At 43.3% G+C, this 27,780-nt stretch overlaps 1 protein-coding gene across 4 annotated transcripts; it reads left to right on the top strand.

Annotated features, from left to right (window-relative positions):
* The first annotated feature begins 549 nt into the window (after window positions 1–549).
* On the top strand, window positions 550–22,804 carry CHST12 (carbohydrate sulfotransferase 12). Of its 4 annotated transcripts, none has more exons than XM_038763672.1 (2): window positions 550–615; window positions 18,994–22,804. In XM_038763672.1, the coding sequence occupies exon 2, from the start codon at window positions 19,091–19,093 to the stop codon at window positions 20,348–20,350; it is 1,260 nt and encodes a 419-aa protein (XP_038619600.1). In that variant the 5' UTR covers window positions 550–615; window positions 18,994–19,090; the 3' UTR covers window positions 20,351–22,804. The 4 variants fall into 4 exon arrangements, with proteins under 4 accessions (XP_038619600.1, XP_038619603.1, XP_038619604.1 ...); XM_038763675.1 differs by lacking the exon at window positions 550–615 and adding an exon at window positions 4,176–4,210; XM_038763676.1 differs by lacking the exon at window positions 550–615 and adding an exon at window positions 9,430–9,505.
* Window positions 22,805–27,780: the final 4,976 nt, after the last annotated feature.

The raw sequence follows: 27,780 nt of genomic DNA, 5'->3' as shown, positions 1-27,780 counted from the left end.
GAATGCATATGAATAAATGAATGAATATATATGAATAAATGAATGAATATATATGAATGAATGAATGCATATGAATGAATATATATGAATGTATATGAATAAATGAATGAATATATATGAATGAATGTATATGAATAAATGATGAATGCAGATGAATAAATGAGTGAATAAATGCATACGAATGAATGATAAATGCATATGAATGAATGAATAAATACATATGAATGAATATGAACGAACGAACGAACTACGATGGAGTGAAGGAAGGAACGAACGACTGCGGGGGCTGCGGGCTGGTTCGGAGCGCGGCGCGGGGGGGGGGGGGGTCGGTCGCCTGGCGCAGGCGCAGATGCAGCCCCCCCCGGGGGGGGGGCGGTTCTAAGTCTCGCGAGAAAGGGGGCGTGTCCTGCGGAGGGAGGGGCGGGGCGCGAAGAGGAGGAGGAGGAGGAGGAGCGAGAGGGGGCAGGGGCGGGCGGCCGCCTGAGCTGAGGCGACGACGGGCGGAGCGTTCGTCCGCCCGGCCGGCCGTTGTCCCCTCAGAGGGGGCCCGCCTGCCCGCAGGCACCGCCCGCCCGGACGGCCTCCTCTCCCAGCGCCGGGCCCCCGCCCCGACAGGTGATGCTCGCCCCCCTCACGGCCGCCAGTCTGCCCCGCATCCCTCCTGCTGCTGCTGCTGCTGCTGCTGCTGCTGCTAACACCGCCCCCTCCTCAGGGCCCCTACCCTGGCTACACTGTGTCTTCTAGAGCCGTAGGGACCGGCTCTCCGGGAGGAGGAGGAGGGCATTTGGTAAGCGCTTACTAGGGGCAAAGCACTGTTCTAAGCGCTGGGGGAGGTGACAAGGGGGTCCCCTTCTAATAATAATAATAATAATGATGATGGCATTTATCAAGAACTTACCATGTGCAAAGCACCGTTCTAAGCGCTGAGGGGATACAAGGGGATCCCCTTCTAATAATGATAATGATGGCGTTTATTAAGCGCTTACTATGGGCAAAGCACTGTTCTAAGCGCTGGGGGGATACAAGGGGATCCCCTTCTAATAATAATAATGGCGTTTATTAGGCGCCTACTATGTGCAAAGCACTGTTCTAAGCGCTGGGGGGATGCAAGGGGATCCCCTTCTAATAATGATAATGATGGCATTTATTAAGCGCCTACTATGGGCAAAGCACTGTTCTAAGCGCTGGGGGGATACAAGGGGATCCCCTTCTAATAATAATAATGGCGTTTATTAGGCGCCTGCTATGTGCAAAGCACTGTTCTAAGCGCTGGGGGGATGCAAGGGGATCCCCTTCTAATAATGATAATGATGGCGTTTATTAAGCGCTTACTATGGGCAAAGCACTGTTCTAAGCGCTGGGGGGATACAAGGGGATCCCCTTCTAATAATAATAATGGCGTTTATTAGGCGCCTACTATGTGCAAAGCACTGTTCTAAGCGCTGGGGGGATACAAGGGGATCCCCTTCTAATAATAATAATGGCGTTTATTAGGCGCCTACTATGTGCAAAGCACTGTTCTAAGCGCTGGGGGGATGCAAGGGGATCCCCTTCTAATAATGATAATGATGGCATTTATTAAGCGCTTACTATGGGCAAAGCACTGTTCTAAGCGCTGGGGGGATACAAGGGGATCCCCTTCTAATAATAATAATAATGGCGTTTATTAGGCGCCTACTATGTGCAAAGCACTGTTCTAAGCGCTGGGGGGATGCAAGGGGATCCCCTTCTAATAATAATAATGGCATTTATTAAGCGCTTATTATGTGCAATGCACTGTTCTAAGCGCTGGGGGATACAAGGGGATCCCCTTCTAATAATAATAATGATATTTGTTAAGCGCTTACTATGTGCAAAGCACTGTTCTGAACGCTGGGGGGATACAAGGGGATCCCCTTCTAATAATAATAATGGCATTTATTAGGCGCCTACTATGTGTAAAGCACTGTTCTAAGCGCTGGGGGGATACAAGGTGATCCTCTTCTAATAATAATAATGATGGCATTTATTAAGCGCTTACTATGTGCAAAGCACTGTTCTAAGCACTGGGGGGGATACAAGGGGATCCCCTTCTAATAATAATAATAATGGCATTTATTAAGCACTTATTATGTGCAAAGCACTGTTCTAAGCCCTGGGGGGATGCAAGGTGATCCCCTTCTAATAATGATGACATTTATTAAGCGCTTACTATGTGCAAAGCACTGTTCTAAGCGCTGGGGGGGTAACAAGGGGATCCCCTTCTAATAATAATAATAATGATAGCATTTATTAAGCGTTTACTATGTGCAAAGCACTGTTCTAAGCGCTGGAGGGATACAAAGGGATCCCGTTCTAATAATAATAATGGCATTTATTAAGCGCTTACTATGTGCAAAGCACTGTTCTAAGCGCTGGGGGAGGTTACAAGGGAATCCCCTTCTAATAATAATAATAATGGCATTTATTACGCGCTTACTATGTGCAAAGCACTGTTCTAAGCTCTGGGGAGGATACAAGGTGATCGGGTTGTCCCACGTGGGGCTCCCAGTCCTAATCCCCATTTAGCAGATGAGGGAACTGAGGCCCAGAGAAGTGAAGTGACTTGCCCAAAGTCACACAGCTGACAGTTGGCGGAGCCGGGATTTGAACCCATGACCTCTGACTCCAAAGCCCGGGCTCTTTCCACTGAACCACGCTGCTTCTCTAGACTGTGAGCCCGTTGTTGGGTAGGGACCGTCTCTATATGTTGCCGACTTGGACTTCCCAAGCGCTTAGTACAGTGCTCGGGACACAGTAAGCGCTCAATAAATATGATTGAATGAATGAATGAATGAAATCAGGCTGCCGCACGTGGGGTTCACCGTCTTCATCCCCATTTTACAGACGAGGTTACTGAGGCTATATGTTGCCACCTTGTACTTCCCAAGCGCTTAGTACAGTGCTCTGCACACACGATTGAATGAATGAATGAATGAATGAATGAATGGAGCCTGGATCCTGCAGCCCCGAGCCTGTGCTCTGCATACAGTAAGCGCTCAATAAATACAACTGAATGAATGAATGAGGGCGGCAACACCGGACACCCCACTCTTCTTCTACTGATGATGATAATGATGTTTGTTAAGCGCTTACTATGTGCAAAGCACTGTTCTAAGCGCTGGGGGGATAATAATAATGATGGCATTTATCAAGCGCTTACTATGTGCAAAGCAGTGTTCTAAGCGCTGGGGAGTTTACAAGGTGATCGGGTTGTCCCGTGTGGGGCTCACAGTCTTAATCCCCATTTTACAGATGAGGGAACTGAGGCACAGAGAAGTGAAGTGACTTGCCCAAAGTCACACAGCTGACAATTGGGGGAGCAGGGATTTTTGAACCCATGACCTCTGACTCCAAAGCACATGCTCTCTCCACTGAGCCAAGCACTTACTATGTGCAAAGCACTGTTCTAAGCGCTGGGGGGGGATAAAAGGTGATCCCCTTCTAATAATGATGGCATTTATTAAGCGCTTACTATGTGCAAAGCACTGTTCTAAGCGCTGGCGGCATAAAAGGTGATCCCCTTCTAATAATGATGGCATTTATTAAGCGCTTACTATGTGCAAAGCACTGTTCTAAGTGCTGGGGAGTTTACAGGGTGATCGGGTTGTCCCACGTGGGGCTCACAGTCTTAATCCCCATTTTACAGATGAGGGAACTGAGGCACAGAGAAGTGAAGTGACTTGCCCAAAGTCACACAGCTGTCAAGTGGCGGAGCTGGGATTAATAATAATAATGGCATTTATTAAGCGCTTACTATGTGCAAAGCACTGTTCTAAGCGCTGGGGAGGTTACAAGGTGATCAGGTTGTCCCACGTGGGGCTCACAGTCTTAATCCCCATTTTACAGATGAGGGAACTGAGGCACAGAGAAGTGAAGTGACTTGCCCAAAGTCACACAGCTGTCAAGTGGCGGAGCCGGGATTAATAATAATAATGGCATTTATTAAGCGCTTCCTATGTGCAAAGCACTGTTCTAAGCGCTGGGGAGTTTACAAGGTGATCGGGTTGTCCCACGTGGGGCTCACAGTCTTAATCCCCATTTTACAGATGAGGGAACTGAGGCACAGAGAAGTGAAGTGACTTGCCCAAAGTCACACAGCTGACAAGTGGCGGAGCCGGGATTTGAACCGATGACCTCTGATTCCAAAGCCCGGGCTCTTTCCGCTGAGCCACAATGCTTCCCATACAAGGTGATCCCCTTCTAATAATAATAATGATGGCATTTATTAAGCACTTACTATGTGCAATGCACTGTTCTAAGCGCTGGGGGGATACTAGGTGATCCCCTTCTAATAATAATAATTATGATGGCAATTATTAAGCGCTTAGTATGTGCAATGCACTGTTCTAAGCGCTGGGGGGATACTAGGTGATCCCCTTCTAATAATAATAATAGTAATGATAATGGCATTTATTAGGCACTTACTATGTGCAAAGCACTGTTCTAAGCATTGGGGGTATACAAGGTGATCCCCTTCTAATAATAATAATGGCATTTATTAAGCACTTACTATATGCAAAGCACTGCTCTAAGCGCTGGGGGATACAAGGTGATCCCTTTCTAATAATAATAATAATAATGGCATTTATTAAGCACTTACTATGTGCAAAGCACTGTTCTAAAGCGCTGGGGGGATGCAAGGTGATCTCTTTCTAATAATAATAATAATGGCATTTATTAAGCACTTACTATGTGCAAAGCACTGTTCTAAGCGCTGGGGGGATGCAAGGTGATGCCTTTCTAATAATAATAGTGGCATTTATTAAGCACTTACTATGTGCAAAGCACTGTTCTAAGCGCTGGGGGGATGCAAGGTGATCCCCTTCTAATAATAATAATAATGATGGCATTTTTTTAAGCACTTACTATATGCAAAGCACTGTTCTAAGTGCGGGGGGATACTAGATGATCCCCTTCTAATAATAATAATAATGGCATTTATTAAGCACTTACTGTGTGCAAAGCACTGTTCTAAGCTCTGGGGGGATACAAGGTGATCCCCTTCTAATAATGATAATGGCATTTATTAAGCGCTTACTATGTGCAAAGCACTGTTCTAAGCGCTGGGGAAGTTACAAGGTGATCAGGTTGTCCCGGGGGGGGGGGGGGGGGGCTCTCAGTCTTAATCCCCATTTTGCAGATGAGGTAACTGAGGCACAGAGAAGTGAAGTGACTTGCCCAAAGTCACACAGCTGACAATTGGGGGAGCCAGGATTTTTGAACCCATGACCTCTGACTCCAAAGCACATGCTCTTTCCACTGAGCCAAGCACTTACTATGTGCAAAGCACTGTTCTAAGTGCTGGGGCGATACAAGGTGATCCCCTTCTAATAATAATAATGGCATTTATTAAGCGCTTACTATGTGCAAAGCACTGTTCTTAGCGCTGGGGGAATACAAGGTGATCCCCTTCTAATAATAATAATGGCATTTATTAAGCGCTTACTACGTGCAAAGCACTGTTCTAAGCGCTGGGGAGATACAAGGGGATCCCCTTCTAATAATAATAATAATAATGGCATTTATTAAGCGCTTACTACATGCAAAGCACTGTTCTAAGCGCTGGGGAGATACAAGGGGATCCCCTTCTAATAATAATAATAATGGCATTTATTAAGCGCTTATTAAGTGCAAAGCACTGTTCTAAGCACTGGGGGGATACAAGGGGATCCCCTTCTAATAATAATAATGGCATTTATTAAGTGCTTACCATGTGCAAAGCACTGTTCTAAGCGCTGGGGAGGATACAAGGTGATCAGGTTGTCCCATGTGGGGCTCCCAGTCTTAATCCCCATTTTGCAGATGAGGGAATTGAGGCCCAGAGAAGTAAAGTGACTTGCCCAAAGTCACACAGCTGACAATTGGCGGAGGTGGGATTTGAACCCATGACCTCTGACTCCAAAGCCCGGGCGCTTTCTACTGAGCCACGCTGCTTCTCTAGGCTGTGAGCCCGTTGTTGGGTAGGGACCGTCTCTATATGTTGCCGACTTGGACTTCCCAAGCGCTTAGTACAGTGCTCTGCACACAGTAAGTGCTCAATAAATATGATTGAATGAATGAATGAAATCAGGTTGTCACACGTGGGGTTCACAGTCTTCATCCCCATTTTACAGACGAGGTTACTGAGGCTATATGTTGCCACCTTGTACTTCCCAAGCGCTTAGTACAGTGCTCTGCACACAGTAAGCGCTCAATAAATACGATTGAATGAATGAATGAGGCACAGAGAAGTGAAGTGACTTGCCCAAAGTCACCCAGCTGACAAGCGGCGGAGTCGGGATTAGAACCCATGACCTCTGACTCCCAAGCCCGGGCTCTTTCCACTGAGCCACACTGCTTCTCTCAGAGCCTGGCGGGACCCGCCTAGAGTGGACCCTCCGGGGAATAATAATAATGGCCTTTATTAAGCGCTTACTATGTGCAAAGCACTGTTCTAAGCGCTGGGGAGGTTCCAAGGTGATCAGGTTGTCCCACGGGGGGCTCACAGTCTTCACCCCCATTTTACAGATAAGATAACTGAGGCCCAGAGAAGTGAAGCGACTTGCCCAGAGTCACACAGCTGACAAGGGGCGGAGCCGGGATTTGATCCCATGACCTCCGACTCCAGAAGCAGCGTGGTTCAGTGGAAGGAGCCCGGGCTTTGGAGTCAGAGGTCATGGGTTCAAATCCTGGCTCCGCCCCTTGTCAGCTGTGTGACTCTGGGCAAGTCACTTCACTTCTCTGGGCCTCAGTTTCCTCATCTGTAAAATGGGGATTAAGACTGAGCCCCCCGTGGGACAACCTGATCACCTTGTAAACTCCCCAGCGCTTAGAACAGTGCTTTGCACATAGTAAGCGCTTAATAAATGCCATTATTATTATTATTATTATTTCCACCGAGCCACGCTGCTTCACTTCCACTGCGCTGCCGCTTCGTTCATTTAATCGTATTTAATGAGCGCTGACTGTGTGCAGAGCACTGGACTAAGCGCTTGGGAAGGACAATTCGGCAACTGATAGAGACGGTCCCTACCCAACAGCGGGCTCGCAGTCTAGAGCAGCGCGGCACGTCCACTTCATTCCTTCATTCAATCGTATTTATTGAGCGCTTACAGTGTGCAGAGCACTGGACTAAGCGTTCGGAAAGTACAATTCGGCAACAGACGGTCCCTATCATCATCAATCGTATTTATTGAGCGCTTACTATGTGCAGAGCACTGGACTAAGCGCTTGGGAAGTACAAATTGGCAACAACGGGCTCACAGTCTAGTGCAGCGCTGCACTATCACTTCATTCAATTATATTTATTGAGCGCTTACAGTGTGCAGAGCACTGTACTAAGCGCTTAGAAAGTACAGTTGGGCAACAGATAGAGACGGTCCCTACTCAACAACGGGCTCCCAGTCTAGAGCAGCGCAGCACTTCCACTTCATTCATTCAGTCGTTTTTATTGAGCGCTTACAGTGTGCAAAGCACTGTACTAAGCGCTTGGAAAGTACAATTCGGCAACAGATAGAGACGGTCCCTACCCAAAAATGGGCTCACAGTCTAGAGAGGTGCAGCACTTCCACTTCCACAGAGGGTCAACTCTCCCCGGGTCCGCCAGGCTCTGGGAAAACTCTCTTTTTCGCTTAATGATAATAATAATGATGGTGTTTGTTAATCAATCAATCAATCGTATTTACTGAGCGCTTACTGTGTGCAGAGCACTGTACTAAGTGCTTAGAAAGTACAATTGGGCAACAGATAGAGACGGTCCTTCTATTCAACAACGGGCTCCCAGTCTAGAGCAGCGCACCACTTCCACTTCATTCATTCAATCATTTTTATTGAGCGCTTACAGTGTGCAAAGCACTGTACTAAGCGCTTGGAAAGTACAATTCGGCAACAGATAGAGACGGTCCCTACCCAAAAATGGGCTCACAGTCTAGAGAAGCGCAGCACTTCCACAGAGGGTCAACTCTCCCCGGTCCCTCCAGGCTCTGGGAAAACTCTCTTTTAATGATAATAATAATGGTGGTGTTTGTTAATCAATCAATCGTATTTATTGAGCGCTGACTGTGTGCAGAGCACTGTACTAAGCGCTTGGGGAGTACAAGTTGGCAACATATAGAGACAGTCCCTACCCAACAGTGGGCTCACAGTCTAAAAGTGCTTACTTTAAGCGCTTACTAGGTTCTAAGCACTGTTCTAATCCCCGGGGTAATAGTAATAATGGTATTTGTTAAGCGCTTACTCGATTCTAAGCGCCGGGGTAATAATAATGATGGTATTTGTTAAGCGCTTACTCGATTATAAGCGCCGGGGTAATAATAATGACGGTATTTGTTAAGTGCTTACTCGATTCTAAGCGCCGGGGTAATAATAATGATGGTATTTGTTAAGCGCTTATTATGTGCTGAGCACTGTTTTCAGCACTGATACAAGGTAATGAGGTTGCCCCACCTGGGGCTGACAATCTTCATCCCCATTTTACGGATGATGGAACTGAAGCACAGAGAATAATAATGATGGTGTTAAGCGCTTACTAGGTTTGTTTTGTTGTCTGTCAAGCAGCGTGGCTCAGTGGAAAGAGCCCGGGCTTTGGAGTCAGTGGTCACGGGTTCAAATCCTGGCCCCACCAACTGTCAGCTGTGTGACTTTGGGCAAGTCACTTCACTTCTCTGGGCCTCGGTTACCTCATCTGTAAAATGGGGATTAAGACTGTGAGCCCCCCGTGGGACAACCTGGTCACCTTGTAACCTCCCCAGTGCTTAGAACAGTGCTTTGCACATAGTAACCGCTTAATAAATGTCATTATTATTATTATTATTATTATTCTAGACTGTGAGCCCGTTGTGGGCAGGGATTGTCTACCTTTGGTTGCTGAACTGTTCTTTCCAAGTACTTAGTCCAGTGCTCTGCACACAGTAAGCGCTCAATAAATACGATTGAATGAAGGAATAGGTGCCAAGCCCATTGTGGGCAGGGATTGTCTCCCTTTGTTGCTGAACTGTTCTTTCCAAGCGCTTAGTCCGGTGCTCTGCACACAGTCAGCGCTCAATAAATACGATTGAATGAAGGAATAGGTGCCAAGCCCATTGTGGGCAGGGATTGTCTCCCTTTGTTGCTGAATTGTTCTTTCCAAGCACTTAGTCCAGTGCTGTGCACACAGTGAGCGCTCGATAAATACGATTGAATGAATGAATAGGTGCCAAGCCCGTTGTGGGCAGGGATTGTCTCCCTTTGTTGCTGAACTGTTCTTTCCAAGCACTTAGTCCAGTGCTGTGCACACAGTGAGCGCTCGATAAATACGATTGAATGAATGAATAGGTGCCAAGCACTGTTCTAAGCGCCGGGGTAGATACAAGGTAATCAGGTTGTCCCACGTCGGGCTGACAGTCTTCATCCCCATTTTAGAGATGAGGGAACTGAGGCACGGAGAAGGGAAGCCCAGAGTCACCCAGCGTCGGCCTCTTTCCATTAAACCACGCTGCCCTGTTTCGCTCCTCGGCAACTGAGTGATGTAAGTGGGGTTATAAGGAGGGGCGAGCTGGACCAACTTTTCCTATGCCGAAAGAGGGGTCTCCTCCTGCGGGGAGGAGGCCACCGGTGGCCCAGCCATTAGCAGCAGAAGGAGCCCTGCAGCCCTTGTGACTTTCCGTCTGGGTTCAGAAGCGTTTCTGCTAGGGCATCCTCAAATCCCTATCACTGGGGAGCTTATCCCCCTGCCACGTGCCCAGGGGCTTTAAAGACTCTTGATCTACTTTTAGATCCTTTTTAGATAACGCCTTTGGCGTTATCAAAGCAAGTTAGACCTAGTGGGAAGGGAGGATGTAGTGCTGGCTTTTGCGGTAATACAAGCATCTGTTTGTTTTGTAGTCGCTTCGGATAGACGAAAACTCACCTGCGTTTCAAGGGGAGCTATGGTACTGCAGTGCTAAAGTTTTTTGTTTTTTTAAAAATCTCTATTATAAGATCAGCCTTATTTTTTGACAGGAGGGCAGCGAGGCAAGGGGAATAGGAGCAGCGGCAGGCCTGATTCCCCGGGCATAGAATATTTTCTCCTTCTTCAGTCCTTTAAATAAATAATAATGATGGCCTTTATTAAGCACTTACTATGTGCAAAGCACTGTTCTAAGCGCTGGGGAGGTTACAAGGTGATCAGGTTGTCCCACGTGGGGCTCAGAGTCTTAATCCCCATTTTACAGATGAGGTAACTGAGGCCCAGAGAAGTTAAGCGACTTGCCCAAAGTCACACAGCTGGCAACTGGCGGAGCTGGGATTTGAACCCGTGACCTCTGACTCCAAAGCCCTTTGCTCTTCCCACTGAGCCACGCTGCTTCTTAATAATTCCCCAGCATCAGAGCTTTGCGTTTCTGACTGGATCGGTTCATCGGTTGTATTTATTGAGCGTTTACTGTGGGCAGAGAGTACAAAAAAGTTGGTAAACTGGGGCCCCGTTCTCAGGGATCTTGCAGTCTACTGGGGCTCAGTGGGCTCTGTAAACCTCTTTTTTTAAACAAAACTCAGTTTCTTTACTCAGCTAGCAAGTTCCTGGCTTGTGGGCATTGACACGGTGCATATGGGTTTTGGAGCAGTGTTGCACAGGTAAACTTTTGCTGCCAAGAAAGTTTTGCTTCTCTGTTTATAGGAAACCATCTATTAGCCGCTACCTGTAGGACTTCTATTTTCTGTTTGGACTGTTAGCCACTAATCCATCACTGGTAAATGGTTGGCACTAGTGAAGAATCAGGTTGGTACCAGTTATTTTGGTCGAGCAATACAGATTTTGTTACATGAAAATTCTGAATGAGCAGGATTGTGAGCGCAAGAAAAGTGGATACAGTCAAGAAGCTTCATATCCTTCTTAATGGCCCAGAGGCCAACGTTTCTGATAACTCTCACTAATTCACCTAATTTTCCATATATTTCTGTTGAAGGGAATTGAGGTCAGTGTGTTTAGAATAGGGCTAGAAAAAAAATGAAATCCTTGAGAGCAATAATATTATTTTATCTGCACAGGCAATTATGGGCAACTTCATTTGTGACCCTCCTAATTGTAATGTGGACCCAGGAAAATACTTATAGGAGACCAGGGCAATTCATTCGATCAATATGATTTTTATAATTTTGGCATTGGAAATAAATTAATGCTAATTGAATTAGGGAAAAAAAATTTGTTCAGAGAAACAGGAGCCCTATTGGAAAGGAATGGTGGATTCAACCATTGTGCCATAGTGAACCAGTGACGGGTGTTGGTTAAGCCTTCTCTTCCTGAGATCTTGATGCTTTTCTTAGTCATTATCTGAAGTGAGCTTGGCTCTTATTAAATTAAGCAATATTCAAGCACCTTCCATTTTTGCCAGATAATCTCTATTTTTGATTCATTGCATAATTGATTCATGAATAGATTTTTTTTGTGAGGCTCTTGCGCTCGGAAAACTGAAAGTTGCCGTTAATTGGAAACATACTTAGTAGGCATAGGATGACTGCCTAGACCAGGGTGTTCCTCCTCACTTGCCAATAGATGTCATATCTAATTTCTCTCCTTAATTACTGGTTCACTGACAGCATACTATCCTCTGCAACCTATGCTATCCTCCCTCCCACCCCAGATATTTAGAGAACAGTTAAAATGTTTTTGAAGGACAAGTGTCTTATTCCAGTTGGTCAGCTATCCCAATCTTTCCTCTGCCATCTCTTATGGGATCATATCATTTTATCCCCCTTTTATCAGCTCAGAGTATCTAACTGCTATTTTCATTACTGCCACATTTACACGGTGACTTGCTTTATTTAGACTGTAGTTGTGATTTATGGACTTGATGTCATCTTGCCCAACAGCGATAGTTGCTTGAAGACCAGAGCGACGGCAAAGTTTAAATGTCATCAAAACAGCTCATCTTCAACTTAATCATAACTAAATGGATCTGTGATATTTTTGTCATCTTCAACTGAGTAATCTATGCTTTCATTCAGACCTTGCAGAAAGAAAATTAATGTTTATTTCTCACTGATTTGTCAATTTAGGGTAGCCTAAACATTTAATGATGGGTTTTCGAAAGTTGTTCACTGGATTAGCCAAAAATAAATGAAAGCAATTTTAAATAGCTCATCACACCAGTCTGATTCTTCCTCCAGCTGGAAAAAGGGATAAGCTCTTGAATGTGATTGAATAAGAGACAGCTAAGGAAAGAATAGGATTCAACTTGTGAAAGCTCATTGTGGGCAGGGAACTTGTCTTCCAGTGCCATTGTAGTCTCCCAAGCACTTAGTACAGTGCACTGCACAGAGTAAGTACTCAATAAATGCCATTGATTGATGTGTAAATTGCCCAGTTCAGAGAAAAAGTGAGACCGTAAAGCGAACATCAACACCAGAAAGAGAAACTTTTCAGAATTTTTTTAATCATAGCTATGGGGGCCACAATAATTTGTTCACACTATAGTGTGTTGTGTGTAGGAAGCTTCTGAAGAGGGTGGGTGTTCTCTGGTCTTGATGCCTATTTCATGAATTAATAATACCCAAAACATTTGGAAATCCTTCAGCGAAGGTCATGCTACACTAAAAATAGTATTATGATTTAACACTTTGTTCAAGTAGGGGAAGGGTGGTAGCATCTGAAGTTAATATGGCATATCTAAAATGCCATGTTAAAACTGGAAGCCACAATTACCCATCAGGAAGAGAAGTGGTGAAAAGACCCTTTAAAGGGACAGATGTCTGGTTTGGGGAATTGCTCATCATGAAACCACCTCAGAAAGATAATATATTAAACTTAATTGAGTGATGTGTGATGTACATGTCAGCAAGAACATCTGCAACCATAAGCACAGCTCAAAAAAACATACACAAAAAACCACCCTAACGTTCTTTCTGGTTTGATGGCAGGGAGGAAAGAATAATGAGAACCAACACAAAGTTATTTAATTTTTAAAAACGAATCGAAAAAGTACAGATTTAAGGAAAAAACAAAAGGGGGAGCTAAAGAAAAACAGGTGACTTACCTAAAGCCTGGAGGTTATTTTTAAAATGCCATTTTAGAGGTCCAGTTAAAATGTGACACAGAATAAGAAAACCAGGAGACTTAATTGGATAACTGGCAGGTAAAAGAGACCATCAGGAAGAAAGGATTTGAAAAACATTTGGTTATTAAAGGTAGTAACAAGAGTCTTCAACTGTATTGAGCTCTTCCTGTGTGCAGAGCACTGTACTAAGCTCTTGGGAGAGTACAGTAGTATAGTTTGTAGGTATATTTCCTGCCCATAAGAAGCTTATAGGCTAAAGAGGGAGACATACATTAAAATATATTGTGGGATATATACAAAAGGCCTGGGGCCTGAGGGTAGGGTGAAGAAAGGGTACAAATCCAAATGCCAGGGTGACACAGAAGAGAATAGGAGAAATGAGAGCCAGTCGAGGAAGGCTTCTTGGAAGAGATGTGATTTTAATGAGACTTTGAAGGTGGAGAGAGTGTTGGTCTTTCAGATATGGAGGAGGGAGTTTCAGGCCAGAGGCGGGATACAGGGAAGGGGTCAGTGGCGAGATAGACAAAGTCGAGGTATAGCGAATCGAAGAATGAAGTGAACATGCTAGGTAGTAGTAGGAAAATCAGCAAGTAAAATAGGAGAGGGCAAGGTGATTGAGACCTTTAAAGCCTGTGGTAAGGAGTTTCTGTTTGTAGTTCAGGCGGGTTAGGATAAGCCCGTGGATCGATGTGGTAGCAGTTTGGAAGAGGAAAGCAGGAAACTCGTTTAGGAATGAGGGACTCCAAAGACACTGAGCTTAGAGGTGCATTTCAGAGAAGAAAAGAAGATAACCAAGAAGAAGCTATTTTGGAAAGATTCCTCCCCACCAAATTGTTTTTTGTTTCAGAACAGGCCAGGGAACATGATCCACTGTGGTGTCCTCATGGGATGTTTTAGAACAAATTTGTAAACTAAATGTCAACAAATACCAGGATGAGATAGTTTTGAGAGAAGGTTACTGAATTCCGTACAAATAGCCTCTGAACCAGAAGAATAGCAACCTGCAGTGTAATTCCTAGTTTCTAAAAGGGTCCCAGAGGGTATCCTGGGGATTATTGTACTTTTTTTGTCAATTGATAGTATTATTGAGGGCTTACTTTGTAGAGCACTGAAGCACTTGGGAGTATACAGTAGTTATTCTACTCGGCAGACCGGTAGAATTGGCAATTACGTTCAGTATTACTAAACACAGAGAAGCAACCTTGAGGGCAGACAACATGGCTTCTCTGGGGGAAATCATACCTCTCTAATCTGCTGTGAAGGGATCAATAAGCACTGTGGGCATATTTAGCTCTAAAGTGTTTTTGACAAGGTTACACACGAAAAGCTCTGAAATATTGAGTGATCACTGGATTAGAAGAACAGAAGACTCTGAAAGGTAGAAAACAGAAAAGGAAGCACATTTTCACATAGTGGTGGTAAATCGATGAAGTCCATTACCACAGGGAGTTTTACAGACAGAAAAAATAGCAGTTTTTTTTAATGGTATTTAAGTGCTTATTAGGTGTGAGGCACTGTGGTAAGCACTAGGGTAGAGACAAGATAATTGGGTTGGATACAGTCCTGGGCTCACGGTCTTATTCTTCGTATCACAGATGAGGTAACTGAGTCACAGAGAAGTTAAGTGACTTGCCCAAGGCCACACAGCAGACAAGTGGTGATGCAGGGATTAGCACCCAGGTCTACTGACACCGAGGCTCATGCTCTCTCCCCTAGGCCACGCTGCTTCTCAGTTTGAAGAGGAAATTGGATAAAATTGTGAACGTTACTGGACTAAGTGATACAGAGGATAAATTTTTAAAAAATGTTAGTTGGCCTGTCTCTCAACATTAGGCTGTCTGTCAAGGAAAACCACCATCAACCCCTTCCTCCAAACATCCTTTTGCCACTGTTGAAAATAGAGTACTGAGCTGAAAAGACCATTGACCTGATCAGATAGTGGTATTTCTTGTGTTGTATAATTTATGCCTAGAAGACCAGCACTTTAATAGGCTGATAAGGAAAAACCCTTTTATGAAGATAAACGAAGCAGAATCATTTTATTCTGACCATAATCATTTGTTTTCATGATAGTATTGAGTGAAAATGCTCTCCTCTAAGTACCCAGTAGAAATTCCCAAATCTGCCTTCATTTCCCCACCCAGAAGATGTAAGATTGTAAATCCCTTGTTTGCTTTTTTTTTCCATCCCACCCCTTATCCTCCAACATCAAGTTATCTCTTCCAGCCCAGATGACAAGCCAGAGTTTGATTCATGACGTTTGCTCCACGCCTAAATGTGCAGTACTATTTTCTCTTATTTTTCAGAAATCATGGCTGCTTCTATGCCGTTTCTTCAGATCCAGTTTTCAGCATGGCCTAGTGGATAAAGCATGGGCCTGGGTTCTAATTCCGGCTCCGCCTCTTGTCTGCTGTGTGACTTTGGGCAAGTCAGTTAACTTCTCTGTGCCTCAGTGACCTCATCTGTAAAACAGGGATTAAGGCCATGAGTCCCATTTGGGACAGGGATTGTGTCCAACCAGATTAGCTTTTATTATTACTAACTTCTCTGTGCCTCAGTGCCCTCATCTGTAAAATGGGGATTAAAGCCGTGAGTCCCATTTGGGACAGGGATTGTGTCCAACCTGATTAACTTTTATTATTTCTATTATTAATGATTTGAATAGGAGCAGGACTGTAATGATTCCTTTACATATGTGTATATTTTTAAAGATAACCCAGTCATTCTCAAAAATGACCTCCAATTTTAAAAAAAACCTGTTGGCTTTCTTACGGGCTTAAACTTGAATGATTTTATAATCACGTGTGCCCTTTCACGTTTAGGCTTTGGATTGAAATAACTAGGAGGTGTGTGATAACGTAGTAGTATCCCTTTCAATGATCTGTGTTAAGATTACTGAAGAAATTAAAACTCTGGGTAATCTAGGAACATACTCACCAGTTTTCATTGTGGCTCCTACTGCTTGTTTGCTAATTAATGCACCAGTCACGACCAGCAGCAACCTGGGGAGTCCTCAGAGCCTGCAAGGTGTTAATGTACTCCATGAATAGCCTTGATAGAAGAACAAGAAAATCCCTGAAGGGGCAAGAGGAAAAGGACAGTGGAATCAGTCATGCCCCAGGAGGATCCTGGATAGCTGCGAGCAGACTGTAACAACTTTGCCTCCACTTCAGGATTTTCACTTAGAGGTTCCCTATGGTGGGGAAGGAGCCCTTGAGTACAATACATCAGTTATTTTATTTATTTATTTATTTTTTTGGTTTGGAAAACGGATGTATGCGGCTCCTTCAAAATGTGTACATCCCTGATGGCCATTTGAAATGGGAAGTCCTGTGGGGAACTGAGTGATAGAAAATAACCCCTTAAGAGATTTGGGTGAGAGATCTTTTTATGAAGCAGTTGCACCTTACATCTATTTTTGTAACTAGCAATCTCATAACCTGTGCTATTGTTTTTTCTCTTCTGCTTTTCCTAAACCTTTTTGGCTTATCACCTCTCTTCTGCTTGTTTTTTTCTAACCTTCTCTGAAAAGAATTAATGTCAGACTTAAAGATTACTTCCCCCCACCCCCCAATAGTGTTGGCTGAGATGCAGCCAAGGGCCATTCACAAAACTACAGTACTTCAAAATCAGTTGTATTTATTAAGCGCCCGATTGTGTGAAGAGCATTGTACCCAAGTGCTTTGGGAACTGTAATAAAACAGAGGTAGTGGACACATTCCCTGGTATTTGAAGCCATGAGAGATTGAATTCTCCTCCAAGGGAGTTGGTGTAGATGGAGAATAGAAGGGGACCCAAAACTGAACCTTGAGGGATTCCTATAGTCAGGGGGTGGGAGGCAGTTCAAGCTGTCATTTTGAGATGAAATTTACTCTAGGCAGTTTTGATTAACTGCTACTTTTTATTTTTCTCGTTCCTCCTCCTTTACAATGTGAAATTGTTCCCAGCTCCAAGAAGCTGGGAACTGTGTGAACTGCTTATGAACAATATATGCATTTTGAGGAGGAAAGAAATCAGGCCACTTTTTAAAGGCTTCTTTCACAGGACTGCTTAGTACACTCAAGTGTAACTGCTGTTTATGTGGCTTGTTTTGAAATTGGAAAACACAGCAGGGGTGTCGGCCAGACGTTTTCCCTTTTTGCCTCCCTTTAGTCGTCATATGCAGAATCAGAGAAACTACCTTAAAGCATTTTAGGAACCCATCAATTGACTTTAGGAAGACATGTGAGAAGAGAAACTGGCAGGACCATTTTTGAGCATAGATTGGAATCAGAAGTTGGCAGACAAATGTAAGAGCAGCAAGGAAATTTGGGTAACTGGACTGAAAATGCTGAAAGTTTTGGAATTTGAAATTAGACCAGCTAGACACAAAAATTTATTTTTTCAAATCCTCAAAGTTGTAAGGCTGATCTTGACCCCTTGCTGAAATGCTTCTGCTGGGTCTCTCCTTCACCTCTTCTTCCCCTGGGTACTTGTGGTTTCTCTCTAGGGAAGCAAGGTGGGGGTTGGTGGGAGGGAATGCGTGTGTTGCAATAATTTGCAGAAATTCAGACAGTATGGTACTGTTTTGTAACATAAATCGTATCCTTGGCAGGGAGATGTGTTGTGGCTCCAAGGGAAGATTCCAGGTTCAGTTTAGATACTTGTGATACTCTTCTTTCCCCTGAATGGGACACAGCTTTTTTCAAAGTTACACTCCAGAACTGTTTAGACCCTACAGTTAGTTCACTTACTAAGAGGGTATACAGCATGGTACTCGTCTGACCATAGAATAATTGTTTTTGTAATAGACAATAAATGTTTCCTTGGGGGGAAAAAAGTGTGTTTAAGACTTTGAATCCATGCTGATGACTGGTATGTCATATCATTTCTTCAGGACACACTGGATTTAAGATTTGAAGTGAACTTGAAACAAACCAATATAGTTTCATAGCCTGAGTTGCATGAAGTGGAAAAACCAAATCCTACTTTAAAAAATTAAATTAGATATAATAATGAAAATATTATTTTGTAATAAACTCAGAAGGCAAAATTTTGTGTGCCTTTTCTAACCTCAACTGGCATCATCGTATTAAACAAAAAATTACATAGAGTTGCTTTGAACTAAGGCAAAACTTAAGGCAGTTAAACTTGTGCTGAGTCAGCCTGATACTAGCAATCCCATAAGATAGATAACAAATTAAATATTTTAGGTACCAATAGGCAATTGGTGTTTATGACTAAAGTTTCTGCTACCTTTACCTTCTCAGAAGTATGTATTTGAAGTTTTTAAAGTATCAAAAACGGAGTTGTAGTTATTGATATTCTATCTTGTAGCAATTTCCAGAGACCTTGCACCTGGACAGGGAAGTGAAGCCGCATTATTTCCGTTTCTCGTTTTTAACAAAGAACCAAGCATCAGCAACAGAAGCGAAAAGGAAGCGTGTAATCTTCCTGTCTCTTAACCAAAGTCAGGCATGCTTTACCCTTTGAGTAAATTGAATGGGGCGAACTGGAGAAATCAGGTCTGCATTTCTTTCCAAATTCTAGTTATGTGTTTTGAGACAGATTGTTAAGAGCAAGAAAATGGTCTTATAAAGTCTGTGTAGTGTTGTTGATCAGTGGGAGCTCTTAACTTGTGTACCTATAGATTATTTTACTTGTACATATTTCCTATTCTATTTATTTTGTTAGTGATGTGCTTATAGCTTTAATTCTGTTTGTTCTGACCGTTTTGACACCTGTCTCCATGTTTTGTTTTGTTGTCTGCCTCCCCTTCTAGACTGTGAGCCCATTGTTGGGTAGGGACCGTCTCTATATGTTGCCGACTTGTACTTCCCAAGCGCTTGGTCCAGTGCTCTGCACACAGTAAGCGCTCAGTAGATACAACTGAATGAATGAATTATTACTATTCTCCAGGGTACCGGACTGATATGTAGACCAGAAGAGACGTGAACGCAAGATGGCTATTCAATTTCTTTTCCCTTCTTTATTACTTTTCTAGGCCCCACCTCACGGTACGATGTCCTATCTCTCCAGCTGCCCCATGAAGCTAACGTGAACCCAAGTGGAGGGCGTCCCCCTTCTGCAAACTTGGCAGAATGACCAAAACCCACTACTTCCGCCTTTGGGTGGTGCTGGGGTCCGTCTTCACAATATTCCTCATTATTGTATATTGGGACAATGTGGGGACAGCTCACTTCTACCTGCACACATCTTTTTCTAGGCCTCATCCTCCCGGAGTCCTCCCCACTACCGGACAGGAGGAGGAGAAGGACGTTCTCTCAGATGTAGATGAATTTTTGGATAAGCTCCTCGGCTTCAGCCTGAAGCCACGTGGACCTTCGAGAAAAAGGATCGAGCAGCCTCTCGCGCGGGGCTCCAGCAAGCCCGTCGTGGACAACATGGAGGAGAGCGTAAGAGGCTACGACTGGTCCACCCACGACACCGTGAGGAGCCCAGACCAGGAGAAGCTGCAGGCGGAGAGGAGGAATGTGCTGAGGGAGTTCTGTGCCAACTCCAGCTTGTCCTTCCCTACCAAGGAGCGTTCTTTCGATGACATCCCCAACTACGAATTAAACCACCTCATCGTGGACGACCGCCACGGGATCATCTACTGCTACGTGCCAAAGGTGGCCTGCACCAACTGGAAGCGGGTGATGATCGTTCTGAGTGAGAGTCTGCTGGACCGGGGCACGCCGTACCGAGATCCCCTGGATATCCCCCGGGAGCACGTCCACAACTCCAGCACCCACCTCACTTTCAATAAATTCTGGCGTCGCTATGGCAAGTTCTCGCGCCACCTCATGAAGATCAAGCTCAAGAAGTACACTAAGTTTCTGTTTGTCCGCGATCCCTTCGTGCGCCTCATCTCGGCCTTCCGCAGCAAGTTTGAACTGGAGAACGAAGAGTTCTATAAGAAGTTTGCCGTCCCGATGCTGAAGCTGTATTCAAACCACAGCAGCCTGCCCACCTCAGTCAGCGAGGCCTTTGGTGCCGGCCTGAAGGTCTCCTTTCCGGACTTCATCCAGTACTTGCTGGATCCGCGGACGGAGAAGCTGGCTCCCTTTAATGAGCACTGGAGGCAGGTCTACCGCTTGTGCCACCCCTGCCAGATCGACTATGACTTCGTCGGGAAGCTGGAGACGCTGGACGAGGACGCGGCACAGCTGTTGCGGCTCCTCAAAGTGGACAAGCTTCTTCACTTTCCCCCTAGCTACCGGAACAGGACTGCTAGTAGCTGGGAGGAGGATTGGTTTGCCAAAATCCCTCTGTTCTGGAGGCAACAGCTTTACAAGCTTTATGAGGCTGATTTCGTTCTCTTCGGATACCCCAAACCAGAAAACCTACTCAGAGACTAAAAAAAGAACAGAAATGACGTCCAGAAACCAAAAATGTCTTGCATTGTAGCTTTTTAAACAAAATTAGGGGCCTTCTAAACCAGATTCTCCTCTTTCTCCCCCCACCCCCACCCCTTCCCACCAACCCCATCCACTGAGGACAGGAAAATTAAGTACCATTTTTTATAATCTGCTTTTCTCTCTCTCAATTCACTGCACTGCAAAATTCCAGGGTGTTCTCGCCAACCGTGCAGCAGCAGAAAAATCTGGAATCCATCATGAGCACTCCAATTTTTTTTTTCAACCTATTTTGCAATCTGGGTATATTGTTTACTCCACTGCCTTTGTTCTTTGCCTTTGTTAATATTTTTTTAAAAATTAATATATTTCAGATATTTAATGTGAAATTTGGAGAAGGACATTATGGAGTAAAATGTTTCCCCTGTTGTTTTACCTCTTGCATTTTTCTCCCTTAAAGGCCCAGGTGAATTTCAATGTGCCTGTGAAAGTTCTAGCACTTGCATTGCTGGGAGTGAACTTTGGAACTTGAGAGTGGCTCTGGAAAGTCTTGTTGAACTCTTTAGTAGAATTTTAGGGTGGGAAAAGGAGTAGTTGTTTTCCAATCGAGATCTCTTCTAGTGGCAGGCATCTTTTAGAGTGCTGCACGTTTTGGACTCCCTGGGCCTTTTGGGAACACTGTTTGGTAGTTCGTATATTCAAGATTTGTAAATTAAAGTTTCCGGGTCCCTGTTGGCTACTAAATAACCTATTCTGTTTCCAAGAGCAGAGAGAAATGTCAGTTCACTACGTTCTCTGCAGGCCAGAAACTGGAGATCGTGCAGAGTGGGAGAGTGGTCTGCCCAAATATTGCTCAACCTCATCTCAACCACGTTTCCCAAGAGGGGCTTAAATTAGGCGTCTTCCGATACCCTCTTTTCCCTTCCCATTCAGAGGACCTTGTTGATACTCTTCCTCTGCCCCTGTGGATGTGGCTATACCCATATCCCCTCTCCACCTGCCCAACAGCTAGACTTTCTCTGCCCCCCTCCCTTCAAGGGCTTTCTTCATCCAACAATCTCCAATCTCCTCACCCCACCCGACAGGGGTTCTTTTTATTCTGGAAAAGACATAAGAAGAGAGATGCAGCTCTCCTTTGCAGATGCCGGACATGGCAAGCCAGCAGATGCATATTACCCAGCTGATGAAAAATAAATTATGCTGGCAATTGAGTGTTTATGCATTTTTTTCGAGCCCTGAATATCATGCTTCAGAAGATATTGACAAGTTTTCTTTGTGGGATTTTAGTAGCTCTTGTTACTTAGGTAATTCAGTCTTTACTAACTATTATTTTTTATCAAGTGCCATCTAATCGTTTCGGATTCATAGCGACTCTATGGATATATTTTCTCCAGGACATCCTGTCTTCTGCCACAGTCCGTAACCTTTCTTATAGTTTTCGTTGTTATGGTCTCTTTCCATCTAGCTGCTGGTCTGCCTCTCCCACGTTTTCCCTGGACTTTTCCTAGCATTAGTGTCATCTCCAGAGAATTGGTCCTCCTGATTATGTGTCCGAAATATGCTAATCTAAGTTGTCATTTGACCTTCCAAAGACCACTTTGGCTTAATTTGCTCCAGAATCCATTTTTCAACAAAATCCAAAATAGTAAATAATGAGGTAATAAAGGAAATAAGTAGCTGTTTGTCTTAGAAACAAGATTTTTGACTACAGGTCTGCTCTCTGATACAACATGCAGGGCTTAGAGTGCATTTTACTGCTTAGCTTAAAGTGAAAAAGAGAAGCTTCCCTATAGTTCAAAAACTTGGGGAAATAATCGTGGCAGGCATGAAAGGAAGCAACAAGGATATGCATTTTCAGATACTGTTACCAATGTGATTACTCCCACAGCATTTTTTCTTTATCAGTGTCTTTAATCATTTTGTTTGATGACCCTTGATTCAGAGAAGTGATTGCATCCACCCTGTCTAGAAGCATTTTTGTGGGTATTGTTTTTATTCTGTTAACCTTGAGAGTCTGATTTGATTCAATTCCATTCCCTCAAATTTTGCATTTGGTCAAGAGTACTGCTGTGTTTGTAGGAAATCACGTTTTGTGTATGTTTGCACTCTTACATAAACTGTCCACTATTGGAAACTTATGCGGCTGAGACCTTGAAGTGCTTCCAGTCTATACCCTCATCTTGTGTCCTGTGTATTTGTTTCTCTCCTTTTATTTTTTAGGTACAGCTAAGTGCCCAGCACTTTCTCCTTCCTCCTCTTTTGCCTTAATTCTCTAGCCTTTCATCCCTTTCTTCTTGTAGTTGTCTTTTTGTACTCCAGATTCTTCCCATTGCTTCTACCTTCTCACTGCTTTTCACTGCTTTTCGCCTGACCTGGGTGAATTGCCATGGTGTTTGTTTGAACACTGCCCAGCAATAAGCATTTAGTTAAATAACCCTCAAAGAAGTTTCTTGTAGAAGCGGGTATTATTATTATTATTAATAATAATAATAATAATAAATATGGTCTTTAAGCGCTTACTACATACCAGGCACTGTCCTAAGTGCTGGGGTAGATACAAGCAAATCGCGTTGGACACAGTCCCCGGTCCACGTGGAGCTCACAGTCTCAATCTCAATCCAAGTGCTTAGTACAGTGCTCTGCACACAGTAAGCGCTCAGTAAATACAATTGAATGAATGAGTCCCAATTTTACAGATGAGGTAACTGAGGCACAGAGAAGTAAAGTGATTTTCCCAAGGTCACACAGCAGACAAGTGGTAGAGTCATGATTAGAACCCATGACCTTCCAACTCCCGGGCCCATGCACTCTCCATCATGCCATGCTGCTTCTCAGGAAAAGCTAACGTATTGTATCTCCTAACCCCCCACTTCATAAAAGCCTTCTGTTCAGGAGGAAGTAGGAAAGACAGAGCCTTTCTCTTTTGAACTGGCCAACTTAAAATAACTAAATAAATTATAAAGGCAGCTGACTGCCGAATCCGATGATGCCGAATCCGATGATACCGAAGGCTTTCACAGTCTTATTTCATTTTTCTCAAGTGTTGAAGCCATAATGATACAAGAGATGTTTTTGTTGGATATTTATCAAAATTGTCAAATCCGTTGGTTTTTACTTTGTCATAATGGGTTTTGAAAGGAAGCAGTGCACTCTGATATTGAATATAATTAGGGTGTGGCATTTTAGGTTTTATACCATTTCTAGTCCCATCACTCCAAAATCCGTTTTAAAAATTAGGGTTACATTCGCTCTTCCTTCCCTCCCTCCCTCCCCAACTTACACGCACACAAAATTAAGTTTTAAAGATGCTTAGTTTTTTTTTTTAACATTTCCACCGCCAGAATAGTTTTGTGTATTTGCAAATTCATCCTAATTCTGTTATGACCGAGTTAAGTCAAATTTAGCTAATTTGTTGTCAGTAGGATGAACTTGCATCTTGGAATGCGATAGCTGGGTTCAATCAATCAATCGTATTTATTTATTGATTGATTGATTGTTTAGTGGGTTGTTTAGTCACTTTTAAATTTGTTAGTTATTTTTTCAGTATTCTTTGGAGTCGAGTTTCCTTGAGTAGCTGACTCCTAGGGCTCAATTATTGCTTATCTTTTGTGCAGATGTCATTGTTCTTTTCATTCCGGTGTAGAGCCCTTACCTCAAAACCAGGGACAGCACATATGGTTTGGATTGATGCAGTAGTCCTTTACCCCAAATTAAGCAATAATGTCTGCAAAGAGGAAGCTTTGGTGTTGAGCATAGTTAGGCTTTCATCATTGTCAAGCACCTGGAAAGAGTAATACTTACAAAGAAATACTTGCCAGGCAAATGCTGTTGTACGTGAATAATAAAAATAAAAGCTGACAACCAAATTCTGAAATTTTAACCCATTTGTTTTCCAAAATAATGACTCCAAATACTCCCAGAATCACATAGTTTTTTTTTTTAACCTGAAAAATCCATACCGTAAGTAATTAATATAGACTAATGCTACTGAACCCTTCATTAAATGCCATTGCTTTTTCTTCACTTCGCTGCTCCGTTCCTCTGGAATTCTATTGATATATCTTTTAGCTGTCCTTTACAAAACCCTAGTATTTTTCTTACTGAAGTTTAACAAAGACGCTGAACCTTTTTGAGGATTTTGGTTCTGTAACGGATTTCTACTAGGCCATGCTTGCTAATGTTATTTCATGCAACACAAGCTGAAGAAACATGTAGTGGACATAGTGGAATATACATCAGTCAGTCATTGGTATTTAATGCCCAGTGAGTTCAAAGCAACTTTCTTAGCCCTGGGAAGAGTGCAAGAGAAGCAAGACACAGTTACCCGCACTCTAGCAGTTTACAGTCTTAGTGATGTAAATGCTAATATTATAATTTACAACTATCTGAAGCACCATGGACGATTGTGAGAAGCTAAACGTTAGCCCGGAGTTGCCACTGTTCTACAATGTACTTTTGTTGGGGTGGAGTCAATGCCTTGAGGATTTTGCTATCTTCAAGTTGAGGGAAGAAAGCCTGGTCTTGCTTTTAGTGAAATTGGGGTAGGAACGGGCGCTTTTAAGAAGTGCCTCGCTTTGGAACAGCAGCAACATTGAAGGGATTGTAGGAATGAGGGTAAGTGTGTTTCTTTCACTTAGAGTTGACACCGTGAGTCATCTGACATACTTAGCAGCCTGACATTAGTTTCCTCTACTGCAGAAAAAGCGGTGCCTTGGAAGCAGCCCGCAGAGAGAATAAATGGACCTGCGGCCCCAAAGCGAACCAGTCAAAAATAGAATTTCTCCTAGGAAATTGGGAATGGAAGGGGGAAATAGAACACATAGGGGTCCTTTATTTCTGAAGATGCTGTTGCTAGTAGTGACTGCCCTTTGTAACAATCAGGAGAACATTCGGTTGAGTTTTCCAGTAGCAGGGATGAATTGTCCTGAGTGACCCACATACTCCTTTTCTCTTGCCCATTCTTTTATGTTGACAGCATATATCATGAGATGGCTATCTGGGGAAAGGATGCAATCTGAGGCCGTGAAATGTCGTACTTTCGTGTTTCCTTCCTCGCAGCAGATTGTGACTCTGCTTTCATCTCCTTCCCATGCCATCGTGTGTAAGGCAGTCATTTCTCGTCAGATTGTTGAACGTCTACTGAATCAGAAATAAGCGATCGAGGACTACCAGCATTCCAAATTTTATCAGCCTCTTCTTGTTATGTATTTTGTGCCCATCCTAAGCACATGTATACATATGTATATTCAATTGAAAATTCCACTTTATTTTGATTCCACTGCTTGTGTATATTTCTGTGTCTCTCATTAGAGTGTAAGTTTCTTTTACTATGTGCCAGGGTTGGATACAAGCAAATCAGGTTGGACACAGTCCCTGTGCTGCATGGGGCTCACAGTCTTAATCCCCATTTTCGAGATGAGGTAACTGAGGCACAGAGAAGGGAAGTGACTTGCCCAAGGCCGCACAACAGACAAGTGGTGGAGCCAGGATTAGAACCCATAACCCTCTGACTCTCAGGCCCTTGCCCTATCCACTAGGCAATACCAACCATACAACGTGAACTTTGTTCAAGAACAAACTCTGGAACTTTGTTTCACTTCTGTGGCCTGTCTAGATGAAATTATATATTGTATTAATTTATGGAAAATTATTCTTCATAATCAGTTCTTTAATGCAGGGGTTGCATTCTTGAAAGACCCTATGTTTAAGAAAAGGTTTAAGGTAGTAATCACCCCATACCCAGTGCCAAGCGCATCCACACAGTCATTTCTTCTGACATTGTAATGCCCTGGATCCGGACAGACAGATGTTGTTAGAAAGCATTCCCTAATTCTATTGTCACATTCTATTTAAAATGTGCATTATGGCAGAATTCATGGAAAAATTAAGTTGTTGGCCCATTCAGAGTTTTCATAAGCTGGAACAAAATCTTCATGGACAATTTGAGCAGTGAACAATTGCTAAACTAATCCTTTTTCCTCTTGAAATAAATATTTTTCTCCCTCCAAGAGCTGCTAAAAAGATAGGCTGGCTTGCTTGCCAAATTTCATTCTTCCCCCTTAAAGTTATAGCACCTTAAATTCAGATACTCTGAAATGTTAACTATATTAGTAGCTACCTAAAATTCGAGTGAAGGTTTTTGATCCTAAGGTATGTAGGTCAACAGATGTATCCTAACAGTTGTGTAGGTCAAGTTATAATATTTTTACATGCCTCTGTGCAAGGGACTTTAGAGCAAAGTAGTCTGAAGTTTGTCCCTGCCACAATTTCTCCATTCTCTGAGAGAAGATGGTATTTGTCAGACTAAATGAGTAAGCTTAGTAGGCATCTAGTCATTTGGACCTGAAATCATGGAAGATTCTCCTTGTGCTTATCCCTGCGAGATTCAAGTTGAAATTCCAAAAGTCAGCCAGTGACCTCTCTTCTGGAGGGACCACTCTACCAATAAACAGCTTTAAAAGCTGCTTAATAGGTGTGTCCTCTTTGAGTCCTCAAGGGACCATTTTGTTACATCAGCTGTTTTTGTTGCAATGTTTGTTGTGGTGACCTAGCTTAAGAGTAATTGTGCAACCCCAGCTCATTAAAATTCTATGTCTAATTGATTCATCATGGAAACTCTACAGAAAAGTGAAGCAGATCCCAACTCCTAGAGTCCTCTGATTAAACCTTTGGGAACGGGAGAACAAGTTTGCCAGGTGCCGTTGGCCTTTCTTTAGCATGGTCTTCCTAATTCCCTAATGGTGAAATAAATTCAGATGCTCATAAGTGTAGCATTCTATTTCTGGCATAGGTGTCATGTCATTTACACCGCATCACCCATAAAAGTGAGAATATCACACGTGCTAATTTATGGAGTGCTGATTCCTTCAGGGAGAGAAGGAGGGATGTGGCTGAAACTATTGAAATGCCAAATTGGGGACAGTCCATTGCTTGATATAGGGGTTTCATCGTTGAAGAACCCCTCTTTAAGGAAAGCATGTCTTGATTAGTACCGTGCATATGAACAAAAATATTTCTTCTGACATGGAATAACATTCTATCCAGATAGAAGCGCATTATCTGAAGACTGTTCCCCAATTCCCCAACAGGCTTCTACCAAAAACACATCTTGGAACGGTGCTTGGCACATAGTAAGTGCTTAAGAAATACCACCATTATTATTATTGAGACATATTAGAGAAGAACAAAGTGTATTTGTGGAGAATGGAGATTGTTTCATCCATAAACAACTCATCCATTTTCTCTGCCTATTGCTTAGTCCTTGTAAAATAGAACATATTCAAACTAAAATGGTTGTTTCAAGTTTCGGAAAAAAACAACCCCCCAACCCCAAATTGAAATGGTTTGGATAACTACTAAGTACAAAATAGTAAAAGCAATCCTAAATCAAATCAGCAGTGGGGAAGGAAGTTATGTGGCTTATTTAAGAGTTA

Source organism: Tachyglossus aculeatus, chromosome 21 (assembly GCF_015852505.1).
Source record: "Tachyglossus aculeatus isolate mTacAcu1 chromosome 21, mTacAcu1.pri, whole genome shotgun sequence".
NCBI lineage: Eukaryota > Metazoa > Chordata > Mammalia > Monotremata > Tachyglossidae > Tachyglossus > Tachyglossus aculeatus.
The sequence above is the reverse complement of the archived record's forward strand: the minus strand, read 5'-3'. Positions and strand labels throughout refer to the sequence as shown.